The 17630-nt window shown below is 43.1% G+C and overlaps 1 protein-coding gene across 4 annotated transcripts in view; it reads right to left on the bottom strand.

Moving 5' to 3' along the window:
- Positions 1-17256, bottom strand: part of rhot1a (ras homolog family member T1a) — a 69096-nt gene extending 51840 nt beyond the window's left edge. The window contains exons 1-2 of one of the 4 annotated variants that reach the window (XM_052032694.1): positions 16806-17256; positions 2335-2393 (exon numbers count right to left, since the gene is read on the bottom strand). In XM_052032694.1, the coding sequence (XP_051888654.1) occupies positions 2335-2393; positions 16806-16842 (96 nt within the window). In that variant the 5' untranslated portion in view covers positions 16843-17256. The remainder of the gene's footprint in view (positions 1-2334; positions 2394-16805) is intronic. The other 3 variants (XM_052032693.1, XM_052032692.1, XM_052032695.1) reach the window with 3 other exon arrangements.
- Between the last annotated feature and the right edge of the window lie 374 nt (positions 17257-17630).

Below are 17630 nucleotides of genomic sequence, written 5' to 3' on the forward strand. Positions count from 1 at the left end.
AGTAAATGAATATGATTTTAATTATACAGTTACTTTAGACACTATACTAGAACTACTTTAAGAGATTGCTTACCATTTTACATCAGGTAACATGTTCCTAATTATATGCAGTTTGCTTCATCTGCTCTTGGTCAAAAATTCTGCTGACCCAAACTTTGTGAAGAGCGAACAGGAAGAAATAAAGAAACACGGAGGTATTACCTGGACCACTTGGCTCCAGATTGCAACACTACCTTGGTCCAAAAATTCCAGAGGTAAAGAGAGAGAGATTGCCTTGATACGAAGGCAACTTTTGGCTAAATGAAGCTCTGGTAGAAATGAAATCTACGGGCATCCAAAGGATAACAGTCCAATACCTTGCACAAAGAGGATGGTCAAGGATGTTGGAGGTCAATCACTCCAGGCTCAGGATATCATTGCAGGAGTTCCTCAGGGCAGTGTCCTTGGCCCAACCACCTTCGGCTGCTTTAATAATGACATTCCTTCTATCCAAAGATCAGATGTTTACTGATGACTGCACAGTGTTTAATCTGATTTGCAACTCTGAAGCAAATGAACAACATTCTGGCATGGGCTTATAGGCAGCATGTAATATTTTCACCACAAAACTGCTGGGCAATGACCATCTCCAACCACCGCCATCAGGTGTCACCACTGACCAGCCACATAAATACTGTGACTATGGGAACAGATCAGAGGCTGGATATCCCAAGGTTAGTAACTCATCTCTTGACACCCAAAGTCTCTCCACCATCTACAAGTCAGGAGTGTGAAACAATACTCTCCACTTGCCTGGCGAATGCAGCTCCAACTCAAAAACCTCAGCATGATCCAGGACAAAGCAGCTGTTTTATTGCTACCCCATTCATTACCCTATACATTCATGCCCTATACACAGAGGCTACAATGAGTACCATCTGCAAAATACAGTACAGTAACTGTCCTAGACCAATGCCAAATCAGTGACCTCTAACACCAAGAACAACAAGAGTTTCAGGCACAGGAAAACACCAACATCTACCTGCTCCCCTCCAAGTTACACATCATCCTGACTTGGCACTTTGTTGCCTTGTACTGGTACTCCCTCCCCTAGAACACATTCATCAGAAAGACAGCAGTGGTTCAAGGCAGCAACTCACCATCACCTTATCAAGGGCAATTAGTGAAGGACAATAAATGCTGACCTTGCCAGCAATGCCAGATCCTGAAAAATTAAGACATTAAAGAAAAAGCCTAAAGAAAAAGCTCAGGAAAAAAAACTGGCATAAGCCTTTGCCAGAAGTCCTGTGCAATAGTTTCTATGGTAAATACGAAGACATTGAAGTAAATTTTACAGAATGTCTTCTCCAACTCCTTAATACAGTCCTTCTCCTTGTCCTGAGAGCATTAATCAATCTTAATCACCAAATTAAAATGCATTTGAGCAACTATGTTATTTCAGTTACCACATCCTTGCTACCCCTGAAATCTGAAAATATGGACCCAAATTAATCAAAATTATCAAAGTTTGTAGCAGCACAACTTTCAATTGAGAATACTGCCATCAAAATTAGGGACCAGTTACCTGAATATAGAGCAGTGAGCAACCTGGCAACAGTGTGCAAAGTAGCTTCACAGCTAAAAGTGGATTCATTTATTTTTCTTTAGATAATATGCAAAGGAACCAGTGAGCCAAAATAATTTTATGAAGGTACAATAATCTGGAACACACTGTGTGGAAGGGGAGTAGAAGCAAATTCGAAGTGGAAGCATCTTTCAAAATCGGAATGAGGTACGTCTTCGAAATTGAATAATCTGAAAGCTATGTAGAAAGAACATGGAAATGAGAATACAGGAAGTCCCCAGGTTACGAACGAGTTCTGTTTTTGAGACTGTTTGTAACCTGATTTTGTGTGCAACTCGGAACAGTGTCCACGCATGCGCACTTGGGCCGGGGATCGCGGTAGCGCATGTGTACTTGAGCCGGGGATCGCGGCCGTGCATGCGCACTTGGGCCGGGGATCGTGGCCGTGCATGCGCACTTGGGCCGGGGATCGCGGCCATGCATGCGCACTTGGGCTGGGGTTGGGCCAAAGAAGGTGTACCGCCGCCGTGGTAGGATCGGTGGTCGGGCCTGCTGACGAACCGACCACGAAGGTCGGTTCGTAAGTACGGATGTTCGTAAATCGGGGACTTCCTGTATTTTACTTCAGATTGTTCAAAAAGCTAACATAACAATAATGGTCTGAATTATCTTGTCTGCTGTACGTTGTATGATTCTACCATAATCTGGTTTCAAGAAAAAGTGAGACAACAGGGACACATTGTCCTAAATAAAAAAAACAATTCACATACCTCTTCAGGAAACTCTTCACTGACCAGAGACATAATCAAAGATGTCTTCCCAACCTTAGCTGCACAAAGGAAAACAAATAACTTTATTCTTTATTCACAATCACCTGTCAGCATATCAGGTGGTTCACCAGAAGGTTTTGATTCATTGCTAACATCTAGTGAGGTGGCAAGGACACTACTAGAATACATATAAATCGTAGCTTGCTTTCAATGATTGTCTGCTTCATAACTGTCACATCCTCATTGCTCCCAAAGAGGTTTACTCAAAGAAAAACTGGGAAGTATGAAAGTGCCGAAATCATACAGGGAGGCAGGCAGCAGCCTACTGAAGAACTCCTTGGGAAGAACAGCAATTCTAACAAGCACCTGACAAATTCTCATCTGTAGCATTGGAAACTTGCATGTGCCAAAGGTTTGCCTGAATCTTTGTGGGTTACATAAAACAGTCTTTGTTTCAGTTCTACACAAAGACTCCTAACTATTTTTCCAGTACATCAGCAACTGGATTGGTGTCGTTTCCTACAACTACACAGAACTCAAAAATCTCATCAGCTCAATTTCCACCCTGTTCTAACTTTCACATGGACCATCTCTGACTTTCGTTCTCAATCTTTCCATCTCAATCTCAGGACCTAAGAGCCACACACACCTTTTTTTGCAAGCCTACAGACTCCCACAGCTATCTTAATTGTGCTTCTTCCCAGCCTGCCCCCTGCAAGGACCTCATTCCATTCTCCCAGTTCCTCCACCTCTGTTGTATTTGTTCTGATGAGATTTTCCACACAGGTGCCTCTGACATTGTCTTCCTTCCTCTTAAGCCATGACTTACCCTGCCAGTGTGGACAGGGTCTTGACTGCTTTTCTTCTATTTCCAACACCACTGCTCTCACCTCCTTTCCTCCTGGACAAAGCATGGAAAGAGCTCCCCGGTCCTCACCTTCCACCCCACCAGCCGCTGCATTCAATGGATCATTCTTTGCAATATCCGCCAGCTCCGACAAGATACCACCACCAGACATATCTTCCCTGCCCTTCCCATTTCAGCACTTTGAAGGGAAGTATGAAAGTGTCAAAATCATTCAGGGAGGCAGGCAGTAGCCTACTGAAGAACTCCTTGAGAAAAACAACAACTCTGAAAACTCTCCATCCCCACCCTGCAGCAGTTACCCATGCAACCACAGGAAATACAACACCTATCCTTTCATTTCTCCCCACCATACAGGAAACCAAATAGTCTTTCCAGGTGAAGTATCGATTCACTTGGACTTCTGCCAACTTAGTGTACTGTGCTTGGTGTTCTCAGTGTGTGAAATGATATTGATCTCTTACAAACTAAAATTGGTGCAAGGAACCCCAAATAACCTAGCATTCTTCAGAATTATACTGCTACCTTCATCGTGGTGAGGATCCAAAACCACTTTGGCAGCAGACAAAAATGATTGTATAGATGCACAGAAACACAAAGAAAGAAGGACGAAGCCATTCAGTCCTTCGAGCCTGCTCTGCATTCAAGAGAATCAGTCATGATTGTACATCACAATATCATATTCCTGCTCTCCCCACACCCCTTGATGTATTTTGTGTCTAGATACCAAACTATCTCCTTCTTAAACAGACTTCACAATATTTACTACTAAGTTTCTACGTGCTCCACATCCACATTGTGTCAATGCATAACCAATCAAGCTTATATTTAAACCACTGTAAGATTAATAAGGAACCTCACTCATAATAAAATTTATAGAAATTCTTTCCAGAAGAATTCACCTTCACAACATTCCCTTGGCACACTCACTAATGTACTAAAGTCTAAGTGGCTCTCTTCCTCCATTAATACTAACAGCATTTTTTTTTCAAAGATGCAATAAGACTGCCAGGCTGCCCTCTCAAATGGATGGCAATATCCACATTTAGTAACAGAGTAAAATCTGCAGGTTCAACAATTTTTGAAAGCCTGAAAGCTTTTTTGTTTCAATCAGTCTATAACTCCAAGCAAATAAAACTATAAATGCTGCACCAACAGTGGAGCAAAGCTCCTTTTTCACCTTTGAAAACAGGTTTCAACATTTCAACAGAACCAACTCTATCAGTCTAATAGAATGTTCTCTCCTTAGTGAACCAGCCTGACTTGTATGTATTAGTGTTGTACTAACCTTAAAAGACCAAATGCATACCGTCACAGTGAAAGATCAGGTCTCAAACTGTTTCAGAAAATTAGCAAAGATGCCTCTAATTCTGTACTCAAAACTTGTTATAACCAGTAGGCAAAATATATCTCACCAATGTAAATAAAGTAAGTTACTGATAAACCCACGGACTAAATGCAATGTCAATGGCAGTACAATGTTCAAGTTGGGCACAAAGGAATAGCTGATAAGAAGCCAGGTGGAAAACATGCTGCATTGACCAAAAAATTAACAGAAGAAATTAATGATGATTTGAGTGGCATTTCTCAGAGCTCAAGAAATACTGCAGAAAATCCAGGGGTGAGCAGATGATAAGTGTCATGCCATTGTACAAGAACAGGGCGTGAAACTGGTAATTTCAGGCAAGATAACAAACATCTGTGTTGCTAAGACAGCCTAAAGGCATTCCACGTGATGCTGTGAGTGGGTACTTTGTACGCAGCCAGCACTAGCTTCAGAAGGACTAAGTCTAATTTTAGAAACATAATAGGAAAGGGTATTTTCCAAAAAATATTTGACAACGTTTATAACATTAGGTTAGGAGGAAAGCATAATGCTGCATATGAAAACAGGACACAGTGGACGATGAGATACTAAAAATATTCAGTCTGGGAGAGACGTAACCAATGATTTTCTCAAGGATTCTATTCTGGGACCTGTGCTATTTACAGTATTAGGATGATGTAGATCCAGATGCCTATAGTAGTGTTAACAACTTAGTTGTGGGTGGGCAATGTACAAAAAACTAATGGACTGTTCTCAGATTGAACAAATTATGTACATGTCAACTTTCTTTAACAAAGAATAAATAACTAGTCATGAGTATTAAATTCACATAGTCTGAGCAACGTCAATAAATTAGAAACCTGATACAGTATGTGTGTGTGATATAGACAAACTTATTTTGAAACAGAGAGACTAAAGGAGGTAGGACTGAGCAGCTGAATGACCTTTCACGTTCTAGATTTTTATCTGTATTTGTATTTACGGTATACATGTTTGCGCTTCTGTGTGAGACTGAAACAAATAATAAGACAATATGCTACCTCTGGTGAGACTCCAGCTGTAACTTAACCTAATTGTATCAAAACACTGGTCAACTTGCAAACAACAGTCTAATTCAGAAACAAGATGGCTGAACCACTTATGAAACTATATTAAATATATTCATTTAAAACCATTGCAACAGCAAACAACTGACTCTCTCCCCATTAGCAGCAGGGAAAATGAGAACTGTCTTGACATACTTTATTCCAGTAGCAGCAGGTATCAACTTCATTCCTGTGGATCTTCTAAATTGCTGACCACGTGGCCCCACTTTTCTCAGCACTCTAGATGGAATGGCAAGTGATAGAACTGAAAGGGTAGGGGGTGAAATCTGGGGGTAAAGTTGGGAAACCTGGACAGTTGCAGTGTCAAAACTTGTATTCCAATTGCAAATGTAAACATGCCAGTACATTTTCAAAACCATGGTAGAAGGATAAAACTCAAACTGACAGTCCTGATTTCATGGCCACTCTCCCTTTATTTGATTTAGTAGATGCACTAATCCTAAACAAAGCCTATTGGAGATTTTCACAATCATCACTAGAGGGAGACTGTTTATCCTGAAAATTTATTTTAGAATAAAAACTGTAAGACAACTGACATTCACAATAATGTAAATTTCTGATATAACTCAATCTCTAGAGGATGAGTCTCTTACATTTTAGATTGCTATTTTCTCTCAGGAGTCTATAATTCTATGAAAACAATTTCAACAGCGCCAATTATATTAACAGATATATTTCAGAATCGAGTTTACAATTTTACCCAGGTTAATGGAAGTCTGAAACCAAAATTCAAATTGTTTTTCCAAAAAGAATACACTCCAAAATTCCTATTGTTGGCTTTATGCCATTGATTGTCCAGCATGCTAGTCCAACTTTGTGCACAAGTCATGAGTCAAACCAGGCGGATAATCATCACTTCATCTAAAAACACACAATTAAAGACTATGGGATTATATAGGACTGCAAGCATTGGAGGAGGCCTTCAACCCCCCTGCACCTGCTCTTCTATTCAATGAGATCATGGTTTATTTTTTCACCTTGGCATCACTGTCCTGTGCTAATCCCACATCCCTCAATTCTCCTAAAATCCATCAATTTATGACTTCAATATACTCAACGACTGAGTCTCTACAGCCCTCATGGGAGAGAATTGCAAAGATGAACAGGATGAAGAAATTCATCTGGTAAAGGAGCTTCTCATCTCCTCACAGCCAACCATGAAACTGTGACACTTGCTACCAGAATCCCAGCCAGGGGAAACATAACCCTTTATCAACCCTGTCAAGCACCATTAAGAATTTTGTATCTTAATGAGGTCATTTCATTCTACTAAACTCTAGAGTACAAGCCTAGCTTAATCTCTCCTCCTGGGAGAAATTTCCCTTATCTCAAGAATCATTCTGCAAACCTTGGTTACAATCCCACTTTGAAGTATACCCTTCCTTAGAAAGGAAAGTCATACCTGTACTCAATATTGCAAGAACAGTCTCATTAGGGCCCTATATCACTGCAGTAAGAGGTCTTTACTCTTGTACTCAAATCCTATTGCCAGCATATTGTCTGTCTTCCTATCTGAACATAGAACACTACAGCACAGTACAGACCCTTCGGCCCACAATGTTGTGCTGACATTTTATCCTGCTCTAAGATCTATCTAACCCTTCCCTCCCACATAGCCCCCTATTTTTCTCTGCTATCTGCTTACCTAACCTGCATATTAACTTTCAGTGATTCAGGTTCAAGGACACTGAAGTGCCTCTGAACATTAATTTTTTTCAAACTCTCACCTTTCAAAATAATAAATTTTTCTACTTTATCTATCAAAGTGGATGATCTCAACCTTCCCCCACATTATATTCTTGTCTTGTCCTCATCTATTTGCTTAGCCTGTTTATAACCCCATGAAGCTCCTCTGCATCTTCCTCACAATTCATGCATCCAACCGGCTATCATCAACAAATGATATAGAATGGGAATGGCTGGAGCTCCAGCACATATACCCCTGGAATCCTGTTAGTTACAGCCACCCAAACCAAAAATGGCCTGTTTATTCCTACTTGTTTTGGACCAGTTCTCAATCCGTAGCAGTATATTACCCCAATCCCAACCCAAAACCCTGCAGGTAGTGTGGTTTACTCCAATTCACAGTAAATATGACTACAGCTCCTGTACCACTGAACCATAAAAACTCCCAGATAATACTGCTTAGAAAGTCATTGTTAACTCATCTCTTCTGGTATTGTCACCAAGGACCACTTTCCAAATGAAAGCTTGGGAAAAGATTACTTAAATGGCAGTTACTGAAATGCTACCACATGCAGCAATCAATTCATGTGAGCTGTTTCATAATAATCCATTTCTGGTTAATTTCAAGGGTACTAATCTCTGGATTGCTGCCTGTGCCACGTGCCAGTGAGAGTAAGAATAGGTTGATTTGGCAGATGAATGCAAGGGTGAGGAGTTGGTGCAGGGTTTCAGATTTGTTAATCATTGGGATCTCTTCTGGGGAAGCTATGACCTGTACAAAAGGGATGGGTTACAGCTGAACTGGAGGGAGATCAATATTCTTGTGGGCAGGTTTGCTAGAGCTGTTGGGGAGGGTTTAAACTAGTTTGGCAGGTGGATGGGAACCCGAGTGATAGGTCAGAGGTTGGTGCATTTAGCGTACAAGTAGATGCAGCATGTAGAAAGACTGTTAGGAAGGATAGGCAGTTGAAAGGGCAAAATTGCAATCAGTTGGATGGGCTACTTTAATGTGAGAAGTATCAGGGACAAGGGTAATGAACTTAGAGCATGGGTAAGTACATGGAACTATGATGTTGTGGCCATTACAGAGACTTGGCTGTCACAAGGGCAGGAATGGCTGCTGGATATTCTGGGGTTTAGATGTTTCAAAAGGGACATGGACAGAGGTAAAGGGGGGGCGGAGTGGCTTTGCTGATCAGGGACAGTATCACAGCTGTAGAAAGAAAGGATATCCTGCAGGGATCGTCTACGGAGTCAGTGTGGGTGGAAGTCAGAAACAAGAAGGGAGTGATGACTTTATTGCGAGTACTCTACAGACACCCCCCCCCAATAGCAACAGAGACACCAAGGAGATCAGGAGGCAGATTTTGGAGAAGTGCAAACACAACAGGGTTGTTGTCATGGGTGATTTCAACTTCCCTAATATTGATTGGCACCTCCTTAGTGTAAAGGGGATAGATGGGGCAGAGTTTGTTAGGTGCGTCCAGGAAGGATTCCTGACACAATATGTGGTCAGGCCGACTAGAGGATAGGCCATCCTGGATCTGGTACTAGGCAATGAGCCTGATCAGGTTTCAGATCTCTCAGTGGGAGAGCAATTTGGAGACAGTGACCATAACTCCTTGACCTTTACCATAGCCTTGGAGAGTGATAGGAGCAGATGATATGGGAAAGTATTTAATTGGGGGAGGGGGAATTATAATGCTATTAGGCAAGAATTTGAGAGTGCAAATTGGGAACAGATGTTCTTGTGGAAGTGCACAATGGAAATGTGGAGGTTGTTTAGGGAGTACTTGCATAGGCTTCTGGATAGGTTTGTCCCATTGAGGCAGGTTAAGGATGGTAGAGTGAAGGAACTGTGGTTAAGAGATGTAGAATATCTTGTCAAGAGGAAGAAAGAAGCTTACTTAAGGTTTAGAAAGCAAGGATCAGTCAGGGCCCTAGAGGGTTACAAGGTAGCCAGGAGGGAGCTTCAGAATGGACTTAGGAGAGCTAAAAGGGGGCATGAGAAGGCCTTGGTGAGTAGGATTAAGGAAGACCCCAAGGGATTCTGCACGTATGTGAGGAATAGGAGGATGACTAGACTGAGGGTAGGACCGATCAGGGATAAAAGAGGAAACATGCCTGGAGTCAGAAGAGGTAGGGGAGGTCCTTAATGAATAACATTGCTTCAGTATTCCCCAGTGAGAGAGACCTTGATGTTTGTGAGGATGGTGTACAACAGGCTGATATGCTAGGGCACACTGACATGAGGAAAGAGGATGTGCTGGAACTTTTGAAAAACATTAGGACAGATAAATCACCAGGGCCAGACAGGATACATCCAAGGTTATTACGGGAAGCATAGGAAGAGATGCTGCACCTTTGGCGATGATCTTTGCATCCTCACTGGCCACACGAGTAGTGCCAGATGATTGGAGGATGGCAAATGTTGTTCCTTTGTTCAAGAAAGGGAGTAGGGACAACCCTGAGAATTACAGGCCAGTGAGTCTTATTTCAGTGGTGGGCAAATTACTGGAGAAGATTCTTAGAGACAGGATTTATGGGCATTTGGAGAAGCTTAGGGTGATTAGGGACAGTCAGCATAGCTTTTGTGAGGGGCAGGTTGTGCCTCACGAGCCTGACTGAATTCTTTGAGGATGTGACAAAGTATATTAATGAAGGTACAGCAATGGATGTGGTGTATGTGGATTTTAGTAAGGCATTTGATAAGGTTCCTCATGGAAGGCTCACTCAGAAAGTCAGGAGGCATGGGATCCAGGGAAACTTGGCTGGTTGGGTTCAAAATTGGCTCGCCCATAGAACACAGAGGGTGGTGGTAGATGGAGCGTATTTTGCCTGGAGGTCAGTGACCAGTGGTGTTCCACAGGGATCTGTTCTGGGAACCCCACTCTTTGTGATTTTTATAAATGACTTGGATGAGGATGTGGAAGGATGGGTTAGTAAGTTTGCAGATGACACAAAGGTGGGTGGTGTTGTGGATAGTGTAGAAGGTTGCTGTAGGTTACAACAGGACATTGATAGGATTCAGAGCTGGGTTGAGAAGTGGCAGATGGAATTCAACCTGGAAAAGTATGAAGTGACACATTTTGGAGGAACAGAGGGATCTTGGGGTCCACATCCATAGATCCCTCAAGGTTGCCACGCAGGTTGATAGGGTTGTTAAGGCGGCGTATAGTATGTTGGCTTCCATTAGTTGGGTATTGAGTTCAAGAGCTGCAAGGTAATGTTGGAGCTCTATAAAACTCTGGTTAGACCACACTTGGAGTATTGTGTTCAGTTCTGGTTGCCTCATTATAGGAAGGATGTGGAAGCTTTAGAGAGGGTGCAGAGGAAATTTACCAGGATGCTGCCTGGATTGGAGAGCATGTCTTATGAGGACAGGTTGAGCGAGCTAGGGCTTTTCTCTTTGGACAGAAGGAGGATGAGAGGTGACTTGATAGAGGTGTACAAGGTGATAAGAGACGTAGATCGAGTGGACAGTCAGAGACTTTTTCCCAGAGCAAAAATGGCTAACAAGAGGGGGCATAATTTTAAGGTGATTGGAGGAAGGTATAGGGAGGATGTCAGGGGTAAGTTTTTTTTTACACAGAGGGTAGTGGGTGCATGGAATGCACTGCTGGCAGAGGTGGTGGAGGCAGATACATTATGGACATTTAAGAGACTCTTAGATAGGCAAATGAATGGTAGAAAGATGGAGGGCTATGTGGGAGGAAGAATTAGATAGATCTTAGAGCAGGATAACATGTCGGCACAACATCGTGGGCCAAAGGGCCTGTACTGTGCTGCAATGTTCTATTTCCTTAAAAGTATAATAAACCATACCCTTCTTAAGCATGACAAAAGAGATTCTGCAGATGCTGGAATCTGGAGCAACACACACGAAATGCTGGAGGAACTCAGCAGGTCAGGCAGCATCTATGGAGGGAAATAAACAGTCGATGTTTCAGGTCGAGACCCTTCAACAGGACTGGAAAGGAAGAGGACAGAAGCCAGAATGAGGTCGGGGGATGGGGAGGAACGCAGGCCAACAAGGTGATAGGTGAGGCCAGGTGGGTGGGGAAGGGGGGATGAAAGGGAGTGATGCAAGAAGCTGAGAAATGATAGGTGTAGGTAGAGAAATCGATGTCGAGGCCATCAGGTTGGAGACTACCCATGTGGAATATGAGATGTTGTTCCTCCAACCTCCTCCCTCACCACCATTCAGGGCCCTAGACAGTCCTTCCGGGTGAGGCAGTGCTTCACCTGTGAATCGGAGGGTGTTATTTATTGCATCTGGTGCTCCCACCTCTACATCACTGAGACCAGACACAGATCGGGTGACTGCTTCTTGAGCGCCTTTGCTCCAACTGCTGCAAAAGCAAGGATCTCCCTGTGGCCATCCACTTCAATTCCACATCCCACTCCCATATCTACATGTCTATCCACGGCATCCTCTACTGTCATGTTGAGGACAGACGGAGGTTGGAGGACCACCACCTCATATTCCGCCCTGATAGTCCCCAACCTGGTGGCCTCAACATCGATTTCTCTAACTTCCGGTACCCCTCCCCCTTCCCCCCACTTTGTTTTCCCTTATTCCTGTGGCCCACTCACCCCTTTTCTTTCCCCTCCCCTGCCCTCATGACCTGCCCATCTATTCCACACCCCCTTCCTTTTTTTCCATGGTCTACTGCCCTCTCCTACCAGATTCCTTCTTCAGCCATTTGTCTCTTCTACCTATCACCTCTCAGCTTCTTACATCTCCCCCCTCCCCCACCCACCTACCTTCCCCCCTCACCTGGACTCACCTATCACCTGCCAGCCTGTACTCCTCCCCCTCCCCCCACCTTCCTATTCTGGCTTCTGCCCTCTTCCTTTCCAGTCCTGATGAAGGGTCTCGACCTGAAATGTCAAGTGTTTATTTCCCTCCATAGATGCTGCCTGACTTGCTGAGTTCCTCCAGCATTTTGTGTGTGTTGCTCCTTCTTAAGCATGACTCTCTTATTTAAATTATGTATTAAGAATGCTTTATTTTGGAAAAATTAAACAGCTTAAGAAAAATGAAAGAGCTTACATATTATCAAGGCTGCTGATTCTGCTGCCGACATGTTGCCTGGCAATTCTCAAACCAACTCCTAGCGGGAAATCTCTCATCCATGTTCAAAGCCCATTCCAACCATAAAGCCTATAATTCAGCGAGTGTACTGCTGTACATTAAATCGAGTCACCTATTGACAAGTCCAATGGCACAATTTGTAAAAGAGCAGAGAAGCCTTCCCTGTCTGAGGTTAATAATGAGCTGTAATCCAAGGGAAAACAGCTTGCTAATTTACTCATTTAGAGTTTGTGGATTCTCATCATGTAGGATTATCATATTTACCTATATAACAGTGCTTTCATTTCAGAAGTAATAGAACTGTTATTGGTGCTTCCTTCCAAATTTCCACCAAATCCATTGAACTAGCCACAATTCTGATGAAAGATCACCGATCTGATACATTAACCGTTTCCCTCTCCACAGATGCGGTTGTCACACTGAGTACTTCCAACATCTTTTGTATTTTTGGTATTGGTTTATTATTGTCACTTGTGAAAAATTTGTCTTGCATACCGATCGTACAGGTCAGTTCATTACACAGTGCAGTTACATTGAGTTAGTACAGAGTGCATTGATGTAGTACAGGTAAAAACAATAACAGTACAGAGTAAAGTGTCACAGCTACAAAGAAAGTGCAATGCAATAAGGTGCAAGGTCACAACAAAATAGATTGCGAAGTCACAGTCCATCTCACTGTATAAGGGAACTGTTCAATAGTCTTATCACAGTGGGGTAGAAGCTGTCCTTAAGTCTGGTGGGACGTGCCCTCAGGCTCCTGTCACAATGTTCTGCTTGGCCCTCCAATGGCACACAACTTCCCATAAAAGTAAAACAAAACAAGGATGTCAGAATTCCTCAAATGCACATTACTAATGAGTAGCTCAATGTTTTTGGCAGAAATTTGAGAAGCTACCAGCCCACCCTATTAGGCATAAAATGACATGCTATGACATCTAAAGAGGTAGGATAAATAGAATTCCATTAACAAAAAGATGCATTGCAGAAAATTACAGAAGATTACTTTGAAAGTATTTTCAGCTTTATAACCTCCATCACCAAATGCTCCAAGTGACACAACAAACTGGATAAATATTGCTCGAAATTCCTGAATTTCCTACCATCATTCCAGTACAGCACCAACAAAGACAATAATGGAAAAAGGTGATGGCCTGCTACATTAAGCAGTCATGTTACAGGGCTAGTAATCCAGAGGCCTTGGCAATTGTTCATAGATATGATTTTGAATCTCACCACAGCAACTATTTAAATTCACTTAATCAAACAAATCTAGTATCCGCATTGATAAACATGAAGCTACTGCACTGATGTAAACCCTGTCTGGTTCACTAATGTCTATTAGGAAAGAAAATCTGACATCCTCACCTGGTGTGGCTCTAGACCGCACACTAAAGTAGTTATCTCTTTACTGCCTTTAGCTTGTAAGTCAGTTGCACTCTGTTTCTAGCACAAGTATCTTAAATTCACTTTCTCAAAGCTAACTAGGTTGGGCAACACACACTGACCTTGCCGGCAATACGGTCACTGAGAATCAACAAAGAAAGTTGATTGTCCAAACTTTTAACAGTTCTCTATAAATGGTGATGGTAACTTACATTAAGCATAAATGTAGCAAAGGCAATCACAGGTTGCATATTTAAAGTAAAGTGGGCATAAAAGGCATTGTGGAATGTGCTGTTAAGTGAATTTTAGAGAACCAGTTATACAGTACAAAGTTTTTGTCTGAATGGTAACCTGTTGATTTCAAGCAGAGAATTCATTAATCTTGTACATCAAAGTAAGTTCTGAAGTAACCCAAGTTCAAAGTAACCCATTCTGGTGTTCTAGTGCAGTCTGATGTATCTGTCTCACCTAATGGATCAACCAGATTACAGAAAAGCTCGTCAACAATATGAAGCCAGAAAGTGATGAATAATTGCTTCACAACACGTGCAGATACTTTGTTAGTGTAATCTATGCCCACGTGTCTATTTAGTCCATGCAGTTTGGGAGACAAGTACCACCTTAATTCTGATTGATGGATTTATATTTCAGTGTGAACTAAAAAGAATACATATGCCACAACCTACCCTCAGGTTATGAGATTGCTTGCAAGTAAATTCTTGCTAAATAACCTGTTTTGTTGTATGTTGACCACCACTCTCCCACCCACATTCCCTCAACAATCTCCAGTGGCTTGGACGTGTACAGGCATTAGTTCAGCCACTTCCAGTCCAATGCTATGTTTACTGCTGTGATTTATAGTCATCTTTTCAGTACATTGTGGCCAACTAGAGAAGCATAATGGTCTAACCTATGGCATTCGCCAACACAGCAGTAAAGTACTCAGAAAGCAAAAGCTGGGCAAAGCATAAACAAGACATTCTGAAGACAATGTCCGATTATTTTCCCAAAATGTTTAAGAGGGAAATCTTGGGTTTCTACCTTCATTCACCAGAATGTCAATGACAATTAAAGAACAAAAATAAGTTAAAAACAAATACATCCACTGAAAAGAACATATAAACAACCCTGAATTTGGAAGTGGAGAAAATGAAAAGGTCTTATTGACAAGGAGTTACAGCAAAACACAATAAGGCAGGAGAAAGGAAATATTTTGCCAGCTGTATTTTTCTTCAAATATATTTTTCCCTACTGTCAGTTAGCAAGAGGAAGTCAGCAGAGAATTAGCTACAGGAATAGTGTGGGACAGGCAGATCCACATAAAAGCCTCAAGCTGTTGTCAATGGTCAAATGTGATTCTTTCTTAGCCTCAGATGTAATGCCAAAAGCAGTAGAACTGATAACTGGTGGTTCCTACTTGAACATCAAATTGAACCAATATTACTGTAACCAATTCTGAGAGCACTTCTTTCTCCAAGACACTGCAAGAACAATCCATTGAGATATTATAAGAACATTGCTAATTCCCTTCTCACACCCATTATCCATACTAGCCTCAGAATCTATCATGGCTGCTTAGCTTAGAAATAACAGTTAAATGATTGTGGATTCCATTCTAGAGGCTTGAGCATATAATGTCTAGTGGAGGGACATCTGTAAAGACAGAGGAGCTACCCTTTGGATGAGGTGTTAAACCAAGGCCCTATCCTCTTAGATTTAACACAAATCCCATGTCATTTCTCAATTAAGAGCAGGAAATTTTTGCTAATATCCTAACTAATATCTAGACTCAAATCAACACCCGAAACAGATCATCCAGGCTTTCTTTCAGCACTGTTTGTGGAACATATCATATGCAGTTTGGCTACTCCATTTCCTCGATAATAATGGCTATGCATAAAAAGAACATCATTGGCCTTTTTATAGTTTTTTTTGTTGTACTATCATGAAAAGTTCCATATTAATGCACATCTTTCTTCCACTAAGGTCAGGAAAAAGTTCAGAGAATGTGTTGATATGGCAATTTTCACTTTGGTTGGTTGAATAGTGAATACTGGCCAGCACACAAGGAAAACTTCCTGCTCTTTGAACAGTGCCATGGAACATTTTACATTCATACTTGAAAGAACAAACAATACCTCATTCTAGATCAGATAAAGACGTTTCTGGAGTGAGGTTTAAACCCATGATCTTTTGATCCAGAGGTGAAACAGTTACCCACTGAGTAACAGACAGACCATTTACTTAGGGAGTGGAAGAGAGTGACAGGGTGAGGGGAAGAGTGCAGAAGGATAAGATAATAAGTTCTCGGGTTGGGGAGAGAGCTATAATTACTATTTATATTACCCCAATCCTCAAAGGCTACCGGCTAAATGCATTTTTTAGCTTGCAATTTCACAATCATTAAACTGAGTGGAAAAGCGGAAAATCGGAACATCTCAGCGTCAGACGAGATCTTAGGTCAGAAGCTTAGCGACCAACAGCAGCTGACGCTCTAAACTCGACTTCAGAACAACTGATCTACTAGTGACAGCACACGAGGTACGTCTGAGAGTGCATCAACCCTGAGTGTCACACCACTGTCACTTAATGCACGACTACGTTGAAAAGAGAAAGATACTAGGATGAAGCAAGGAAGATTTACAGGGGAAGATGCAGAGAACATACCTACACAAAGGAATGTGGGGCAGAGGAACAGATACAACCTCCAAGAGAGAATTGCAAAACTAAAGATGTCAATTAATTCCAATACAGACGAAAATGCATTTGTTTCCTTCAAGGCGCTAACTGACCGGTTGCCGGTGCCAGCCGGTAGCTCTCGTCCTGACACCTTGCAGCCTCTAACCTCCCTCGGCTTCAGCCCGTGGGAAGGTCATAGTTACAGGGACATGTTCCACTACCTCAGTGGCTGGCCCAGTGGTGGCGACCCTGTCCTGTCACCCCCTCCCGCTGCCTGCGCCCGGGCCTCGGCACAGGCCGGTTCAGTGTCCCCACTCCCCCACTCACGTTCTCCCACCAGCAGAATCCGCACGTCCTTCCTCATCTTTGCCGCCAGGCCTGGTGGCGGTTGGGCCCGACCAGGAGCAGAGTGTGGCCCGGTCTGCCGGGAGCAGCCTCGGAGCACGGGGGAGGGTTAGGCCCAAGCCCAACGGCCGCTGATTTCTCTTCTCCAGGCGGGGAACTGGATGTCCCGGCGGTGAACACTCCCTTCGGCCGTGTCAGCCTTCCTCAAAGGCCACACATCGCGGATACTCCACACTCCATTACCACGCCTGGTCTCCCCTGTCACCCCCTCCCCGCCGCCGCGCTCGCCGTTCGTCCTCTGCGCTCCTGCTCCCGCGGGCTGCGTGCGCGCCCCCCAACTCCGACGTGCACGTCCCCGTCCCCAAATCCACTTTGCGTGTCCTTCGCTTGTCCAGATGAAAGCTGCTCCACCAGATTCAGGGTGCACTCTGCCAAAGTCCACCAGGGGTGCCCCCGATTTATCCCGCATTCTTCCAACTCCACTAGATTCACCATCTCCATCAGATTCGCCTACTCTCTTGCAGGTCCACTAGATTCACCATGCTCCCCATCTCCATCAGATTCGCCTACTCTCTTGCAGGTCCACTAGATTCACCATGCTCCCCAGCTCCATCAGATTCGCCTACTCTCTTGCAGGTCCACTAGATTCACCATGCTCCCCAGCTCCATCAAATTCGCTACGAATGACTCCTCCAAATTCAGCCTACTCTCTTGCAGGTCCACTAGATTCCCCATACGTGTGTGCCCCAACCTTACCATACACTTTCCCTAGTTCCATCATGGAACATACTGAACAGTACAGCACAG

Source organism: Pristis pectinata, chromosome 18 (assembly GCF_009764475.1).
Source record: "Pristis pectinata isolate sPriPec2 chromosome 18, sPriPec2.1.pri, whole genome shotgun sequence".
NCBI lineage: Eukaryota > Metazoa > Chordata > Chondrichthyes > Rhinopristiformes > Pristidae > Pristis > Pristis pectinata.